General features: G+C 35.0%; 1 protein-coding gene across 3 annotated transcripts in view; it reads left to right on the top strand.

Moving 5' to 3' along the window:
• ttk (zinc finger and BTB domain-containing protein ttk) overlaps positions 1-18,429 on the top strand; it is a 155,788-nt gene that overhangs the window by 119,847 nt on the left and 17,512 nt on the right. For 2 of the 3 annotated variants that reach the window (XM_081769437.1, XM_081769438.1), the window contains exon 5: positions 7,523-8,290. In XM_081769437.1, coding sequence (XP_081625563.1) covers positions 7,523-8,290 — 768 coding nt within the window. Of the gene's footprint in view, positions 1-7,522; positions 8,404-18,429 lie in introns of all 3 variants that reach the window. The other variant, XR_014132774.1, reaches the window with a different exon arrangement.

Raw genomic sequence — 18,429 nt, forward strand, 5'->3', positions numbered from 1 at the left:
TTCACAGGGCTACAGGTAAAACCAGAAATATATTGTAGTGTTCTGGCGGTTGGCTCGACTTCTAAGTGGGTGTAAATTCAGTCAGTATTCGGGAAAATTATGAACATTTCCTATATCTTATGAACTAAGAAGTTATATTCTCTCTGCTCACAGGATACATCACTAAGAGTGAACATTTAGATTACCATGTGCATCCTATAGCCCAAATATTTTTTCCGACCAATGACATTTTTTCAAGATGGCAATGCCAATTTACACTGCTGGAGCTTTTCAGACGCCGGTTTCATGAGTATCGCTATAAACTACATCTCCCCTTGCTCTCCCATTTCTCAGATCTCAACATTATTGTGGTCAATTCTAGAGTTCAGGTTCAGGAGCAGATATACTCCATCCTCACTGACGACATTGAGTGCTGCATTGCATAAAAAATGGTACAACTCATCTGGAAACCAACAATAACTTATATGATTCAATTTCACGATGAATGACAGTTATTCTGCAGGGTAAAAGTGTTCTGACGCCGTATTAAGAAGATAAGTTGTGTTTCTCCAGTTTCCATTATTTTGATAACCATTTGCATATAACAAAAATGAGGTCCGCGGTGGGTCTGGTAGATCATTTACCTTTGGTGCGTAGGATCCCAGCCCACGCCAAGTGAACTTTGTGACGGACAAACACTGTGTACATGGGTTTTCTCAGGGTTCTCTTGTTTTCTCTCACTTTTCATTCCACCATTGTCATTCATCTCCACCACAGTTTACCTTAGCCTTAATACGTAATCATGAGATGTTAAACTAATAGCAATAACTGAAATCAAACGCATGGTAGGTTCTTTACGAGATGACGTAGTTCAACTGGATTATGCGTGGTAAGCATATCGACTTCAAACGCCTTAATGTTGAGCTTTTGTGTCATGATTCACAATCCAATATCCCTTTATTCGTGGGATTTTGCACTTGTTTTCATGACACTGAGTTGACCCCAGAAGTTCTTGAGCCCCAAGCGTGAATAGAACCTGAGGTCAAACTCCAAATGCGAGACACTATCATGCGTTTCAAACTTACTGTGACCCTTAATACAAATATAAAATGCGATTGAGCTGTGATACAATATTTGGAGTTTCCACACTAGTTAAATTCAATGTATTGGTAAAGTATTCCTTACAGTTATGCTTTATTTTTTATTTTATTTTTTTTTTAATTTTATTTTTTTAATTTTTTTTTTTTATTTTTTTGCTCATATGGTGTATCTATTACATCAGTTCAGATCCATTGCGAATTCTCTCTAAATAATAGGCAAGGAAAGAAAACAGCATTTTTATTTCATAATCCATCATACTAAAACCATTTGTTGCTTTAGTAAGTGTATAATTTCGTTGCATTTTAATTTCCATCTTCCCATAATAGTTAACTTTGACTAATTAGGTCCTAACTTCTTTCTAATCTTTTTCAGTGAGTCCAGTCGTTGGATCTCATCTGCTTGCTCTTCGAACCAGTCACGGACGATATTAACGCGATGTGGCCCCGCATTGTCCTGTTGAAAGACCGCAATGTCGTCAGCATGTTGAAACATCACAAACGGGTGGAGATGGTCTCCGAGCAGCTGACGATACCACGGACTAGTCCATGTGTCTTCCAGAACAACCAGGGGGCCCACTCCATGCGAGGAAACTGCACCCCACACCATGACTGATACCCCATCGGCATGGTATAGTTGATAATGTGACTCGTCGTACCGTATGACGTTAGGCCACTGTTGCAGTGTCCATCCGTGGTGATTGGTGGCAAATACACGCCGGAGTGTTCGATAACGCTGGGTTAGCAGTGACACACGTGTAGGGAGAAGACTTCCACACCCGAGGACACGCATCTTCCGACGAATTGTTCACTGGGAGACGTTTCTAGCATGGCCGGTATTGAATTGGGCCGTGATTTGTTGCACAGTTGCTCTCCTGTCTCTGTTGACCACTCGTCCCAGGTATCACCGGTCTCGGTCATTGAGGGCCTCTGGACGCCCGGTATGGTGTCTGTTGTGGACTGTGACACCTTTATTCACCCATTCTTGGTACACCCTCGACACGGTTGAACGTGGGGAGCCGAATTCCTGCACCACCTTCGAAATCGAATGTCCCATGCGTCGGCCACGTTCGTATGCCGTCAACGCATAACGACGTCGCATTTTGCTGGATCACTCACACAGCCAGTTCCCACAACGTCTTACGTAAAACTGACGTAACTAAAAGTTCTTGTGCTTTGCTATGTTTCTTCAACTATTCACAAAGTTCCTTCTGGTACGCTTCTTCATTGCCTGTATTCACCGGTTTCACTTCTTCCCCTTGCATTATATTAAGGTAGTCTTTTGCTTTCAGAATAACAATAGTTTGAAATTTCCATGTATTCCACTTCTCTTGTCCTTTCAGTCTAAGTTTTAATACACTTTCCATGGCTCTTTACTTTCTTTCCTTGTGATAATACAAACGACAGTTCAAGGAAAAAACGAACACGAGTCACGAACCCGCGCGACAACAACCAGCGACACAAAGTTTACCTGGTCGGTACACCACGAAAACGGCAACTACCGATTTCCATATTCTGTTCTTATTAAGCGATGTCTGGGCCCATAACTTATAAAGGTTATTGAGCCAATCGACACGTAATCGTTTCAATCAAAACGAATCAGGTTCTCTGCTTTAGTACTCGTTTATTACGTTCATGGACGTCGCCATACTTGAACCAGAGTTGCCAGATCTTGTTTTCTTACTTACACTAACTTACAATACAAAAGAGCTATTCGCAATACACGATATAGAAGACTACTAGTACAAAAATTATAATAACAATTACTTCTCTAACATAGAGGATCATGATACTTGTATGAAACAAGTTAATTAGAAGTATCAGTATTCACTTACGTTGTTTTGACCAGGAGATACTCAGTTACTAATTTAATGGAACGTTGACTAACCTGCAATTAAGAAAAAATGATGTTAATTAATATTGGGAGAAAAAGAATAATTATAAATATAGAATATAATATATGCTATATAGAGAGAGTAAATGTAATTAGTATAAATGGAAAAGTAAAAATAAAATATGTTTAAAATGAAAAAGTATATTAAGTAAAAGTAGAAGAGTCGTGTATGCTTACCATTTATGCAATGAGACCTTCAGTGGACACGTCGTGGGAAATTTGCATCAAAACCTGAAAGAAAGAAGAAACATAAATAAATAAGTAAATAAATAAATAAAATAATGGATTTTTGCTACTAAACAACTTCAATAAAATGTTACCTGTTAGATAATGCTACTATATTCCTATTACATTCCATGTCGAATAAAATAATATAAAAACATTTAAATAATCAAAAAAATAATCGGAAGTTAGTCAATTGTAATCTACTGTTCTTATCGATTGCTGTAGCAATTTATGTAAATTGTATCAAACAATTTTGTTGTTGATGATAAAGTAATATGCCCAACTATAAGTACATTTCAAAATTTAATTTCTAGCATATGTTATAGTGACATACACTGGTGTTCAAACTAAATTCGATTCTAATTTGATTCTCACCTTAAGCTAATTTTTATATACTCTCCATATGCTACCTCTTCTCTCACGAAGAATCTCTTTTCCTTCTGATAAACATTTTCCCAAATCATTATGCGCGAGGGTGGCGACCGTTGCCTTGGCTCAGTTCTCGCGAGGAAGTTTTAGATGTCTCATCGCAGGACTGTGCCCATAACTGAAGAAATAATCTAACTGGAAGAACCAGTCAGCTCTCTCTAGGTGTCGTCGTATTGCAAAGGAAATTGGATCCAATGTAACATCTATAGACGTCTATCTGCATAAACACGACAGCAGTTAATAGTTACAAAAAAGTTTGCATACCAATTTTATTCTAAATTACAACACTGTAGTATAGTATAGTATAGCGAGGGCAGTACATGGTGGATAGAGAGCGTTTCGTATTACAATGCATGTAATCTTTTAAGCATTTATTCACGTCGCTTTTGTGTAACATGATTAGACCATCCCTGCTGATTAATGGCCGAAATATAAGTTTCAGTTTTTGGTGCATTTTTGTCGGGACACCGGAAAACTTTCAGAAAAAACGGGACAATATCATCAAAAATGGGACGTCTAGTTACCTACATTGCGTGCCCTATCACTTTTCTGCCTGAACTAATAGATGTCACTACTCGCGGGGTTGTGTGTCCTTGAAATATTGCATAATAAATATAGTTGGTGGGCAAATAAATAAATGTGTTAAATGTAAACAATTATAGCTTCTAATTAAGCACGATTTTAACTTATAGTGTACAGCGCGCCGAAGTCTTGGCTGCAGCAACTAGTGATATAAAATTTTCCTGACAGCTGTCACCATTGTCAGGGCATAGATAATAATAATAATAATAATAATAATAAAAACGTATGCGATACTATAGTCTAATCAAATTTAGAAACAAATTGACAGTTCAGAATCGCCTGGAAATTTCTGTTGAGCAGCGAAGCTAAGTTAGGGCTATGAAGGTCACCAAGAGAGGGGGCAGTCATAAATGTTGCGGTAGTCTGTAAGAAGGGACAACATTACAATGTTAGCGCCTTGTATCATATATTAAAAAATGCTTGTCAACGGAGGTGAAAGGAACACGGCAGATGTCTCAGTGGAATACTCACGACGTAGCACCAAGGCAATACGAGCTCTCAAAATGTCAATTAGCTGCCTCCAAGTGTAAACCTCTTATGTAAATTATTATAAAAGTGATTTATTCCAGGAATATTAATGAATATTTGTTTATGCAATATGAACAAAATCATCTGAGTCACTTTTGAGAAAATAGTCTAGAAAGAAACTCAACCCACAGTAAACTACCCCCTTGTGATAGAAAGAAATGTAAGCAAAAAGCTAGTACTCATCGAAAAAAAAATCTAAGTAACGCTTTTGGAAAACCCTATTTCCATCTTCAGCCTAAAAACAATTCGAAGAGGATTTAAAACATGGGAGAGAAATGTGGATAGGTGAAAAATGGTTAAAAAGATTTAAAATAACTGAAACACAAATTTTCTTGTCAAAAATGAACACATGCTAATGGTCATGATTTTTTCATAAGTAATTTACGTAACATTTTAGAATTATTAATGATGGATGAACAAAATCGCCCTGAAAAACTCGCCTTCAAGATTAAACTACCTCGTAGATTTTCTCAGGCCAAATGAGTTGTCAGGTTATGAATGAAATATTTATTTATAAGGTATGAGCAAAATGGCCTGAGTTGTTTTTGAGAAAATCGTCAAAAAAAAAAAAAACTCTCTGCCAAGAGTAACTATCCCTTCTCGATTTTTCCCAGAGAAATCACTCGTATCACAGTATAGGGTTAATGAAATATTTAAAAAATCGTTAAAGCCGTTTTTGAGAAAATCGCTTTTTTAAAACAAAAATCACCCTTCAGTACACTACCCTTATTTTTAGGGATAGAAAGAAAATTTAAGAAAAGAATCAGAAAAACCTTAAGTTTAAAATTTGGGTCAGACACGTTGAACGGCATGGCCTCTAGGGAAGTGTTTCGTCACTCTAAAATAAAAAGTATATAATTAGTGGTTTTGATTGGTGGTTCGAAATCTATAGTATTTCGTGCACGTTACAATGAAAATTGAATTAGTTCCAAGTAATCTCGTCGCGAGTCCAAGACAAATATATGATAGGTGGTGTTGACTGGTTAGTCATCGAAAGTGTATACACTTTTCTTTTTTTCTTAATTATGGCAAGAACTATAGTGTCTCATAGCATTACGACAATTCGCAGAAATTCTATGAAATTTACATTATCTTGATATCCTGAATCCAAAGAGGTACTTGATATATTGTGCACTAATTAGGTATTCAAAAGCTATGGACATTTTGTTTATCTCGTTACATAAAAAAGAAAAAAAAAATGCCTGAAACTTGCACAGTGAACTATTTTTACTTCCTTGAGAATAACTTTTTTTTAACTGACCTAAACTTCGCGTGAAAAAATCGAAGAATGACTTTCTCCACTGAAGCAAGTATTTGATAGTTTCTAAAGCACATGCTTCATGAACTTGACAAAGAAAAATATGCGATAAACATTATATTTTTTTTTTGTAATAAGTTTTGAAACAGATGTAATTTTGGTACCTCTGTAATATTGGTAGTAGAATATATTTTACACGTTATAATTCTTTAAAAAGAAGTTAAGATTTCTATTTGTCAAAACAGTAAAAGCTAACCTTTTGAGTGATGCAAAATTGAACCTATTTCTGGCACTTTCTTGATGGGTACCCTATCACAGAACTATCAGTGTGATAAGTCATTTTTTTTTAATTCATCGATCTTTAATGTAACGAGAGTTATTAAGATTTTAAAAATCCCATTTGATACATCCAGAGGAGAATAAATTATTCTAGGAAATCACTGAGTTGAATTTTTCATGTTGTACGTCCTTGTGCAACACCGAGCTTATGAAGGCCGGGAGCTACTATTAATGTTGATTCCGAACTATAGCTGGTGCTGTTGACGGGCGCACAGACTATCAGCTACTGGTAAGCTAAGCAACAAAATTTGGTTTCCTGTCAACTCAGTTTTTTTCTTCTTTTTTTTCACAAAATAATGCTTATTTTAGTTTTACAACTTTGTTAACTTAAATGCAATGAAATATGACCAAAACAAATATTTACTATTATTAATCTGTGTTTCAGCTTCGGCAATGTGCCATTGCTTTCATCAGACAGAATATCTCAGTTTTATTTATATTTCATACTAACTAGTATTAGTATACAAGGTAACTAAAAAAATTCTTGGCGTTCGTGATCATCAGAAACCGACATACAGCGCGTGCAGCCCCGGCTCATTCATATAGGCGAATTGGGCAGCAGCCTAGGGTGAGACATACAGCGCGTGCAGCCCCGGCTCGTTCATATAGGCGAATTGGGCAGCAGCCTAGGGTGAGACATACAGCGCATGCAGCCCCGGCTCGTTCATATAGGCGAATTGGGCAGCAGCCTAGGGTGTCAAAATATTTAGAGCCGGCTCTGAGTGCATAATACTCAGCGTTAGGTCTGAAAATAATTTCTATCAGCACTCAGCACACTTTGCCAACGTTCCTACGGCTGTGCAGTCCGCTGGCGTTAAGCCTAGGAGGTCTTGAACGCAAAGAAGGAGATCCCTTTTAGTCAAACTGTGGTCTAGTTGGATAATGCTTGGCCAACATATATGTCTTCATCACCACTTGCTGTGGCTTCCTAACCCAAAGTTTTTTCTTTTAATTCAAATACTTCTTTATTCCCCACAAAACTGGTTAAACACAAAAATCTCCACTACCCACTGGGAATTAAACCAAGAACAACATATACGTATGATAAGAATGTTAGTCATTCAAGTACACGATACTACCACACTCTTAGAATATTTTCTGTTGTTAAGATCTTTAACATTATGTATTATTATTTCATTAGCATTATATTTGTACAATTTGTTGATCTTACTTTCCTTTTATGCTTTTCAGATGTTGGTCTTCAGCCTGCAATTGACATCCATCCATCATTTAAATCTTTCAACAGTAAACCACCAGAAGATGCCCACCCAAAGGCAGTTCATCTTGAAGCACAAACAAGTGCAGGCTATCATTTTCTTACACATACGGAAGTCACATGCACACCATATGAGCAGCCTGAAGGAATGACGGAACATTATTCACCGTCTGAGGGATTCTTTCGTTATGGACATGGAGACATTTCAAGTGATCAGCAACAGCTCAGTGAATCATCTGATGGACTGTTGATAAAGGCAGAGATTGACGATGAAACGTCGCAGTCTTCTTTAGTGTCAGCTCCGCCAGAGTTGAGTAAACAAGAGCTATGGGAATATGTAATTAAAGAGGACGGTAGTGTGATATGTAAGTGGTGTGGGGAAGTTCTTCCTAGCCGAACTCATTGGTATCGTCACAAATACAGAGTCCATGCCGTGAACTTATTTAAGTGTGAAAAATGTAATGTGTTTTTCAAGACCCGCAAAGGTTACACGGGACATATAGATAACCGACATACCGATCCGGACAAAAGTGACAGTGATATAGTAAGTAGAGAAGAGCCAATTAAGAAAGAAGAGGTAATGCTTCCTCTGAAGGAAAGTCCACGGTCGGAAAGAAAGAGAATGAGGGAAATTAGAAGTACTGATTACGAAGAACAACGACGGAAAGAGGAACAGTTGGTAGCAGAAATAATAGACCGTGTTCGGAAGGAATGTGAAGCGCAAGGAACAACAATGACAAGGCGTGGGTATACTCGTCGATCCACAGTAATGAATTCATGAATTTTATTCTGATCTCGGTGCAGTCCATTCTTGTCCTTTTTTAAAAAAAAAGTTACTACCTGTTCGAAATGTTCGGTAATTATTTAATTTATTAAGTAGTTGGGATGAAAGTAATATGATACTTATTGTCGTCCTATTGTATTTCCACGAAGATTTTACAAAATGAAGCTCAATGTTCGTGTAGAATCTCTATAAGGAATGCCATGGCCATTTTTTAAATTTTATTTTTTATCCCACAAAACATGTAGAATCAGCAAATAATCTTTTAAACTCTATTTAGCAAGAGGAAAGCTCAGTCCTGAGGTGCATCAGGAAGCAGTTCTAACAGTACATAACCGTTATTATTCCAAATGTTAACTCCATCTTATTGTAAGCCGTTAGTAGCGTACCTTCGAGATTAGTAGAAACTTTAAAATAAAACCTCCATGATCTGATGTAAAATCTATGCTAGTGCACTTCATCTCCAGACAGTGGCGTCGCTACACTCTCTTATTGGCTTAAGCCCCTGCAGATAAATTTAAAGGATCCTACAATTACCAGCAGGATTTAAAAAAAAAAAAAAAAAAAAAAAAACCTAACCGATACCCACACAAAATAGAACAAATTTATTGATTATTTGAATATCGAAAGTATTATCGTATTGTTAGGGTAAAGAATTTCATATTTGCTGACAGGTACTATGGGGTGCATCTTGAATTAATAAAATAAAAGTTTATCTTTGCACCCGTTGTCTTCCTTTAGTTTGTGTTGATATCTCGATTCGCTTGGGTGTATTCGCGACCGTTTGTTACCTTTTTACAGCCTAGAACTCTCACAATACCATCATTGTTTGCTTATGTAAGTCCTATAAAGGAAATGAATTTCGAATTCTCGTATTACACTAGATTTCTTTAACACTTTTACATTTTTATCACTTGATTTGCAGATATTATCCGTTCACTAACATACGAATAAGAACAACTATTTCTAGTGACGGTTTTTCCATCAATGTTATTTCTTGATGTTAATTTTTACTTGTCACTTTGCACATTGGTTTCCATGTATACTTACTGTAATAAATGAAGTTCAATATATTTACAACTATGTACAAATTTCTTCTTTCATATTTAAATATTCTTCTCTATAAATTGAAAACTTTGACTAGAAACTTGTCCAGATGACACCCAACATCGTATGTACCATTATAGCCAGATCAAGATTTTTGTTAACTCCAAACTATGCCAAATCTTGGATTTGGTAATTTTTAAAAAATCTCTGAAAATATATATTTATAAGATTTGATGTTGCAAATTCCACTTATGATCGAAATTTCCACTATCTAAGTTTAAGTTGAGTTTGGGTTTTTCGTCCTAATAAAAAAATTATTCGAAACATTTCTTTCAGCGATGTTGGAGCAAGAATGTACACTGTGTAGATCTTCTACTTCACTACATTCCATCTCCACTTCCATTTCACAAGTGGAAGTTCCGCATTCTTGCTCCAACATCACTGAAAGAAATGTTTTTGAATCATTTTTTATTAGAACGAAAAACCCAAATTCAACTTAGATAGTGGAAATCTTGATCGTAGGTGAAATTACAATATGAAATCTAAATGTAATTTAAAAGTTTTATTGTCATGCTACAGAGTTTCAGAGATTCACTTTGAGCTTTCTTCTTCTTCTTCTTCTTCTTCTTCTTCAAGTCCAAGACTTATTACAGTTTGAAGTTAACAAAAATCTTGATCTGGCTACTACAGTGATGCGCACGATGTGGGAAGTCATTTGGACAATTTTCTGGTCAAGTCTTTTGAATTAATAGAGAAGAATAGTTAAATACGAAATAAGTAACTATTATATAGTTGTGAATATATTATATTTCAACTGTTACAGTAAGTATACATGTGACAAGTAAAAATTAATATCAAGAAATAACATTGATGCAAAAACCGCTGTTCTTATTCGTGTGTTAGTGGGCAGATGATAATTGCAAATGAAGTGTTAAAAATGTAACAGTATTAAAGAAGTGTAATGTAGCCCGAGAATTCGATGTTCAATTTCTTTACAGGACTAACATAAGCAGAAATAACTGTATTATAGGAATTCCAGCCTGCAGAAAGGCAACAAACGATTGCAAACAAGACTTCCAAGCGAGTCGAAATATCAACTTATATTAAAAAATGAGGACAATGGGTGCAAAGGTAAGCTATGTTATTTTATTAAATAATTCTATCTTCTTTTGCAAGTTCATTTTTGATATATGAGAACCGTAATTCAAATTGCTAGCTTCTCATAGAGTTCTACCCACACTTAATGTAACATATCTTTAACACTTTTACTCACTTCGGTAAGAGTTTTGGGAATGTTTATTGTTAAACTAATCATTCGAAACTTTAATAATAATAATAATAATAATAATAATAATAATAATAAAATTTGTAATAGTAGTTTGGAAGGACTAACGATTTCTATAAACCTAGAAAGATGACTATCGAACCACTCTCCTCCAAAGTAAGATACTGGTAACACCATTATCTCATTCACTCGATATCTCATTTGAAGTACTTGCCATTGTATGTTACTTTTAACAGTATTATAGATGAATTTTATGTTCATCGAGCCTTTCGTAACAAAGATATTTATTAATGTTCAGAACTGTTTCGTCCTGCCTTTTAAGATCGATTGGTAATATGTTATAACATGAGGCCAATATCATTGTAGTATTTCCTATTGGATTATATAGTGAAGTTACGTACAAAAGTCCTTCTCTCTTCTCTTTCATGAATTCACTTTTTAGAACAAATTAAAATTACCTTGAAGAATTTTCATATAGTTTTCTTAGACTACTTTCGGCACTAGTTTTATAATCGAAATTGTGATTCGTTAATAATACTATTTTCAATCTTAGCTTGGTGAGTTTAATTAAAAAAGGAACAAGAAAGAAAATTAAAAATATTATTGATTGGTTAATTGTGTTGTTGCGATTGTTGTAACTTTTCTATGGACTTCGGTTACTACTTCTATAATAGTTGCCCCTTCTCCTTCTCCATTTCATTTCCAATTTAATATAATGTTCTTAGCTTCTATGTTGTCATTATCACCTTATAATAAGGTATCTAAAAATGACTTGAATGATTTCAACCCCTTATATATATTAATTGTACAAATTATTTAAAATTTTACGTATAAATACTATAACTGTCCAAGTTTTAGTGATAAAAATTGTAATACAGTAAGTCATAAGTGCTCAATGTGAATCCCGTTTGTTACACTGCATACATCAGTTACAGTATATCAAATTCCTCCCAGTTTCGTTTCAATATATTTTCTTCAACAGTTTGCACTGCAGCAGTAATGTGCCTGTGGTACAGTGTAGTTCTTTGATTTTGGTTCTTCACGAAATTTTATAAGAAATTCATGTTAAACATTCACAACAGACCGACTAACGTGAAATTGTAGCACACAAAATGCTTTATTTGCACCACAGACAGCCATCTCGCAACCTGTCAGTCTGCCACTGGCGAAAAAATTTCGAACTACTACAATCGAACAAAACTCTAGGATGTTGTCGAAAGTATTTCAATACAATTTTAGTCGTCGATTGAGTTTTAAGGCCCATAGAACGACTTTCTATCGTTCAAATCATTTTGAAACACGCTCTATTACTGGAGTTCTAGAATATTCCACTTTATGTCATCATTAGACAAGTTTCTATGCAGGTGCATGTTTTAGTAGAAGAAATATATTCTAGAAATACTATTTTTTTCATCCGTTGTAGTGGAAAATAAGAAACAAATATTTTTTTATCTTTTCCATATTTTTCCTGTAACTTTTTTTTTAATTGTGCATATAAACTGATATACCACCGGTAATTTTTTTTTGTTGAAATTGCGCTATACAATTTTCTTGATCACGTGGTGAGCAGCAGTTATGTGATGATAATAATGTGTATGTGAGTGTGTATCTGGTCTGTCCTTTTATAGAATTGAAGTGAATAATATTTCACTCGCTCTCTGCCCGCGATTTCTCCTAGAATTTCAAATGCGGTGAAATTTAGCACGGATGTACCTTGTTATATGTGAACAGTGGTTGCGGAAGAACGCAGGCGAAAGGTGACAGCTCTACTCTCTAACCCGTGTGTTGTATCTGTGCGAAGTAAAGTTCTATAGTTCGTTTGCTATCCTTGGCAATTGAAGTCACGCACGTGACAATGCTTGTTACGAAATCATCACAATTCATTATTATAGCTTCTCATTCCGAGCAGTTACAGTATGACCGGTATACAGAAGACAACCGTGTGGTTATAGTCTGTGTGTATGGCAAAACTGGATCGATAGCGGAATGCCTAAGGCAATTCATTTCAGTTCTAAATCCACTGGAAACTCTAATAGAAAAACTGGAAACCACTCTCGATGTTGGATATCAGCTTCCAAAACAAAGATGTAAGAAGTGCATTTCAGGCTGTCGGTCCTTGGACAGTTCTTGACTAAACTGTCATAGGAAACAATGGATTTCAAGAACATGAGTGAGCTGCACTAAAAGGTCATACGTATATCATGTTATAGCTATGCAAGAATTGAAATCTCGCAAAACTAACTCTTAACTAGCTCTATGACCTGTGGAACCCAAAGGTTCAAAGTCACATTCACAAGTGCTCTCCATTGACTTCTGTTCTTATCCAACTGGGTCCAGTTTCTACCTTGTATTGCCATTTTTGCGATACAGTTTCTACTTCGTATTCCTATTTCTGCGAGAACCATCCTATGTTCTCCATCTTCATCTAGGTCTTCCTAATGGTCTTTTTACGATTGGACTTCCAGTTAAGGTTTGAAAGCGTTTTCACTTTCTTCCAGTCTCTTCTCCTAGCCCTAATAATGTTACATAAACGGAATAAATTATGTTATGGAGTTTCCATTATCGTCTCTCTTGGGTCCAAATATTAGCCTCAGGTCTTTATTTTCAAATATTTTCAGTGTGTGTTCTTCCCTCAAAGTAAGCGACTATGTTTTGCAACCATACGGACAACAGGCACAATTATTGTTTTATATGTCTTAAACTTCAAATTCTTTGACGACAGAATTCGTGCAGACAAAAGCGAAACTGAATAATAACACGAATTTTCATGATAAACAAACTGTCATTGGTTCCAGCAGTTTGTTAATACTCATCCAGGAATACTGGACTATATGTGAATCTCCGACGAAGCATAGTTCCACCTAAGTGAATACATCAATTCCCAGAATGCATGTGTTTAAGTTATTGAAAATCAATATGCCATATTTCTTCTTGTAACAAAGTGTATCGTAACAAGCCGTGAATTCTCTGGAAATCACAAAAAAAGCATTGGACGAAAAAAAAATAACTTTTGATGTATTGATGAATACTGTGTCATAGAGACAGTATGTATACATGCATTTTTCCTATTGGCAATCATTTTTAACACTTGTTATGAGATCATGTAGGATATAATATTTTTAACACTAGAACAATACAGAAAGACCCGGTGAATTTATTAAGATCACGTTTCTTGAGAAACACGTGAGGGTGAGCGGTTAAATGGCATAGAACGAAAATACAGATCTAAAACTTTATGGTTAGGAAATTTATTCACACTAATTTCTTAGGACACTTATAAATCTGTAACCACTACAGGTATGTTCAAGTATACAGTAAACTCTTTCAAGCTAGATTGCTATGATTATTTCTACTTATAGCAATTAGACCGATTTTTGGATGTTGATTCGAAATCTTAGTAGTGCGTAAGATGCGGACACGATCCCCTGACTGTTCCTTTGGTATTAATATGCGATTTCAGAAAAAAAAAAGAAAGAAAGAAAAAATAGGATTTTTGTGAATATGAATTGGTGATGAAATAGAACAGAAATCTCATCAACACTGGCACAAATCTTATTATTTACTTATTGTATTTACAAGATTGCCCCCTACTTTGAACTCGTGAAGGAAAATCACTAGCAATTGTTTGTTCTCCGTGGTGCAGTTTTGACTGATTGGGCATCTCAGTTTACGTACGGAGTCTGTGACTTCTTATGCTTGTACTCGGTCCGTCGATTGGTTGCAGTACACAGTGTTAAGATATTCTACGTCTGAGGGACGTAGAATATTGTAACAATAGGATGTTTTCCACAAAACAAAATCTGGATATTTCAATCGCACAAACCTAATATTTGATAACTCAATAACTCTTGAACTACCCGACCGATCACGATCAAATTTTCAACACAGATAAGGTTCGGGCCTGGGATGGTTATCATTTCACTTTGACGGGGCGACTTAGGGGAGGGGGATATATAATGATCGAAAATGACCGATATTAGTGCTGAATCCATAGTTTTCGGAGTTCTGAGGTAAACAGTGACAGTTCTGATGCCGTTTAAATCCAAATTCAGACCCGCGACTTGGGTGAGATGGGATATATATATATATATAAAAATGATCGAAAATGACCGATATCAGAGAGCGTGTAATCGTTCATCGGATTTGTGAGGATTTGAAGTACATCTAATTACACATAAATGCACTATTAATTATATTTTTAATATATTTTTGTAGATACGGACACGTTTCTTTCATCTTCTAGTTTCCTAGTTATATACACAGAATACTCACTACAAGCAGTGACGTAATGTTGCCAACTTACAATTCCCCCTTTTGCGTCATTGCGCTAGGCTAATATATTTTACATATTTCCTTTTAGAAAAAAATACCTTTTCATATACTTTTTCGATTTTTTCTTTTGTCACTCTTTTAGTTAACATATCTGCTATAAGCTCTTCTGACTTCACATAATATAATTTTATTTCTTCTTTTGATACCTCGTCCTTTACAAAATAATATTTCCTATTTATATATTTTCTTCTACCCTAACTTCTGTTCGATTTATCCAATTATAGCAGATTTGCTATCAGTTTCTACTGTTATAGATTTATCTATACATTCTGTTATTTCTAACTCAGTTTATAAGTTCTTTATTCATATGAATTCACAAACACCTTCACATATGGCTATAATTTCTGATTCGCAAGTAGACAATGCTACAAGACTTTGTTATTTGCTTTTCCATGTTGCAATACAGTTCCCTATTCTAACGAAATATCCAGAATACGATTTTGCATCTTTTGTTACATTCCAACTAGCGTCTGCACAAACTATTAATTTTCCGTTTTCTTTGTAAAATTTAAGTGAGTAGTCCTGAGTTTCCTTTAAATATCTGAATACCCTTTTTACTGCTGTTAAATGCACTTCTCTTGGATCATTATTCAGCTTACACAAATGAAATACCTGGTCTCGTTGCTGCAGACAAGTACACTCATGTCCAAAATGATTATCGCATATCTATAACTGTCTTCTTGTAAGAACATAATTTGATAATGATTTTGCACGGTACTTTTAATACTGATACTATGTGTATAATCGGGAAATGTATACTTCTGGTAAATTTCATGGGAAAAGAATTATAAATATGAAAATCAGAATGACTAAAACAAAATGTTGCTAAATGGACAAGAAAGTTTTATTTTCGCTTTATTGTTCTTCTTTATTGCTCTTTTGACATGAAATTTGCCACATACATGTCTTTGCCTATTATACATATACTAACATTATAAGAAATACCGGGCGAATTTATCAAATGAAATTGCTACAACAACATATTTATAGACATGCGACAGTAATTGTGGACATGAGTGTACATTAGAGATCCTAGCATTTCCATATACATTGTTCTATTTACCTTTTTTGAATTCTCATATTGGTCTAATTCTTGACAACAATCACCTGGAGTGTTTATTGGATTACAGTTTTGTAGCTCAAATTTCCTTAGTATCTTCTTAATATAACGCTTTTGTGATAATTCAAAACCTTCATTCACTTTTTCTATTTCTATACCTAAGAATATTGGAATCCTTGCATCTATGTACCTTTGTATCTTTTATACTACAGCATTAATATATGAAACGTTTTGACATAAAATTATAAAATCATCGACATACACTCCAACATATACTATCTTATTATGTACTTTCGTTTTATATACACATGGATCAATCAGTAACTTTTGAAAACCTTCTTCTGACTTTGTTCAGTTCATCATTCCAACAAATACCTGACTGAGATAGTCCATAGATACTTTTGTTTAAATTTACATACTTTATCGTCACCCTCTTTACAGACGAATCCTTTTGGTTGTTCCATGTATATATCCTCTTTCAAATTTCCGTTCAAATACGCAGCCTTTTCGTCATACTTCTTAATTGCCATTTCACGTTTTGCTGCTAAAATTATTAACAATCTTAGTGATTCTAACTTCATCACTGGAGCAAATGAGTTTTGGTAGTCTATACTTTGCTTCTGGTTACAACCTACTGCTATTAACCTTGCCTTCGTCTTCTGTAATGTACCATCGGGATTTTCTTTTATATTAAATATCCATTTACTATTTACTATCTTCATTCAGTGGCGTGGAACTAACGATCACATTATGTGATTACAGCGATTCCATCTCATCTTGCATAGCTTATCTCCATTAAGCACTGTTTTCGTCAACCATGGCTTTTTCATACGTTCTGGGAATATCTGGAACTATGAAGTTAACTTGCTCTTTATTTTTTTAACCCATCAGATCTTCTCACTCCTTTTCATATCAACTCCTCTTCATTTCTTTTAAATTTTCAAGATGTCTTGCTCTTAATATCTCTCGTGTATCTCCCTTCTTTCTACCTGGCTTCTTATGTTGCCTTTGAACATCATTACTTGAATCTTTAGTTTGTTCATCCTCTACTGGCGTTTCCGATTGCCCTATGGATCTTACTTCTTGGTTTCTTCCATCTTCTTCATCTTCAGTAATGATTGTGTCTTCATTAGTAATGGGTCTCTTTGGTCTGTTTGTCTCTAATAAGGTATACCTGTCTCATCCTTCCGTACTTCATTTGGTTTGTCTTCTAATAAAGATGCACCTTTTCATCAAATATTACACTTCTTGCCTCATTTATCTCACACTTCACTGGATTATATAACCTATAGGCCATCCTATTTCTAGAATAACCAACAAATATTTTTATTTTCTCCTTATTCTCTAGTTTTGCCCTTTTTTTTGGGGGGGGGGGGGATGAACTTATATGCACACAGCCAAATGTTCTGAAATGTTTTACAGTTGGTTTCTTACCGCTCCATTTCTCTATAGGAGTTGTATTCCCCTTATCTTTATTAGGAATACAGTTCTTAATATACACAGCTGTAGCTGCTGCCTCTGCCCAGAATTCTATTGGCAACCCAGAATCAATTAATATTGTTCTCACCATATCAAGTATTGATCGATTAGCCCTTTCCGCTACGCCATTACTCCGATTACAATAAGGAACTGTTCTGACAAAATATGTGCTAAATCTTCATTTGTTTACAAACTCTGTACGTTATCTGAGTACAGCTTTGATTGTGTTGTTTATTTCTTTCTCATACCTATTCTTGAATCTTATAAAGCAATCAAATTTTTCATCCTTGGATTTCAAAAAATAAATAAATATACGTCTACTATAAGCATCAACTATTATGTACGTGTATTTTGTTCCCCCTAAGAACTCCTTTTGGATAGGACCACATAAATCCATGTGGATTACATTTAGTGGTTTCTCTACATCACTCTCATTTATAGAGTTGAAACTGGACTGTGTCATCTTAACTTTTACACACGATTCACATAATGTTAGATTTTTGTATTCACTTTCATTAAATGTAAGGCCTTTCACCATTTCAGATCGTTTCAGCTTCAGCATGTATTTTACACTAAGTGACCTAACCTTTTATGCCACATACTCTTTTTATTTTGTGGTGTGTCACATTCAATTATTAAACACGAATCGTCATCCTGCTTATTTTCTATTTTAAGAACATACAAGTGATTTCTCTCCTGTGCCTCACCTACGACTTCATTATTTTCGTTGGAAATTCTCGCACCATATTTTGTGAACACTACACGATTTCTCTACTGCACTAAACTTGTTACTGACAATAAATTAGCACGTAAATCAGGAACAAATAACACATCACTAATTTTTATATCACATGATTCATTTGTTGCACTAATGTAACTTGATACCTGAATATCACCT

The sequence above is a fragment of the Thermobia domestica genome, chromosome 8 (genome assembly GCF_964235325.1).
Source record: "Thermobia domestica chromosome 8, izTheDome1.hap1.1, whole genome shotgun sequence".
Classification (NCBI taxonomy): domain Eukaryota; kingdom Metazoa; phylum Arthropoda; class Insecta; order Zygentoma; family Lepismatidae; genus Thermobia; species Thermobia domestica.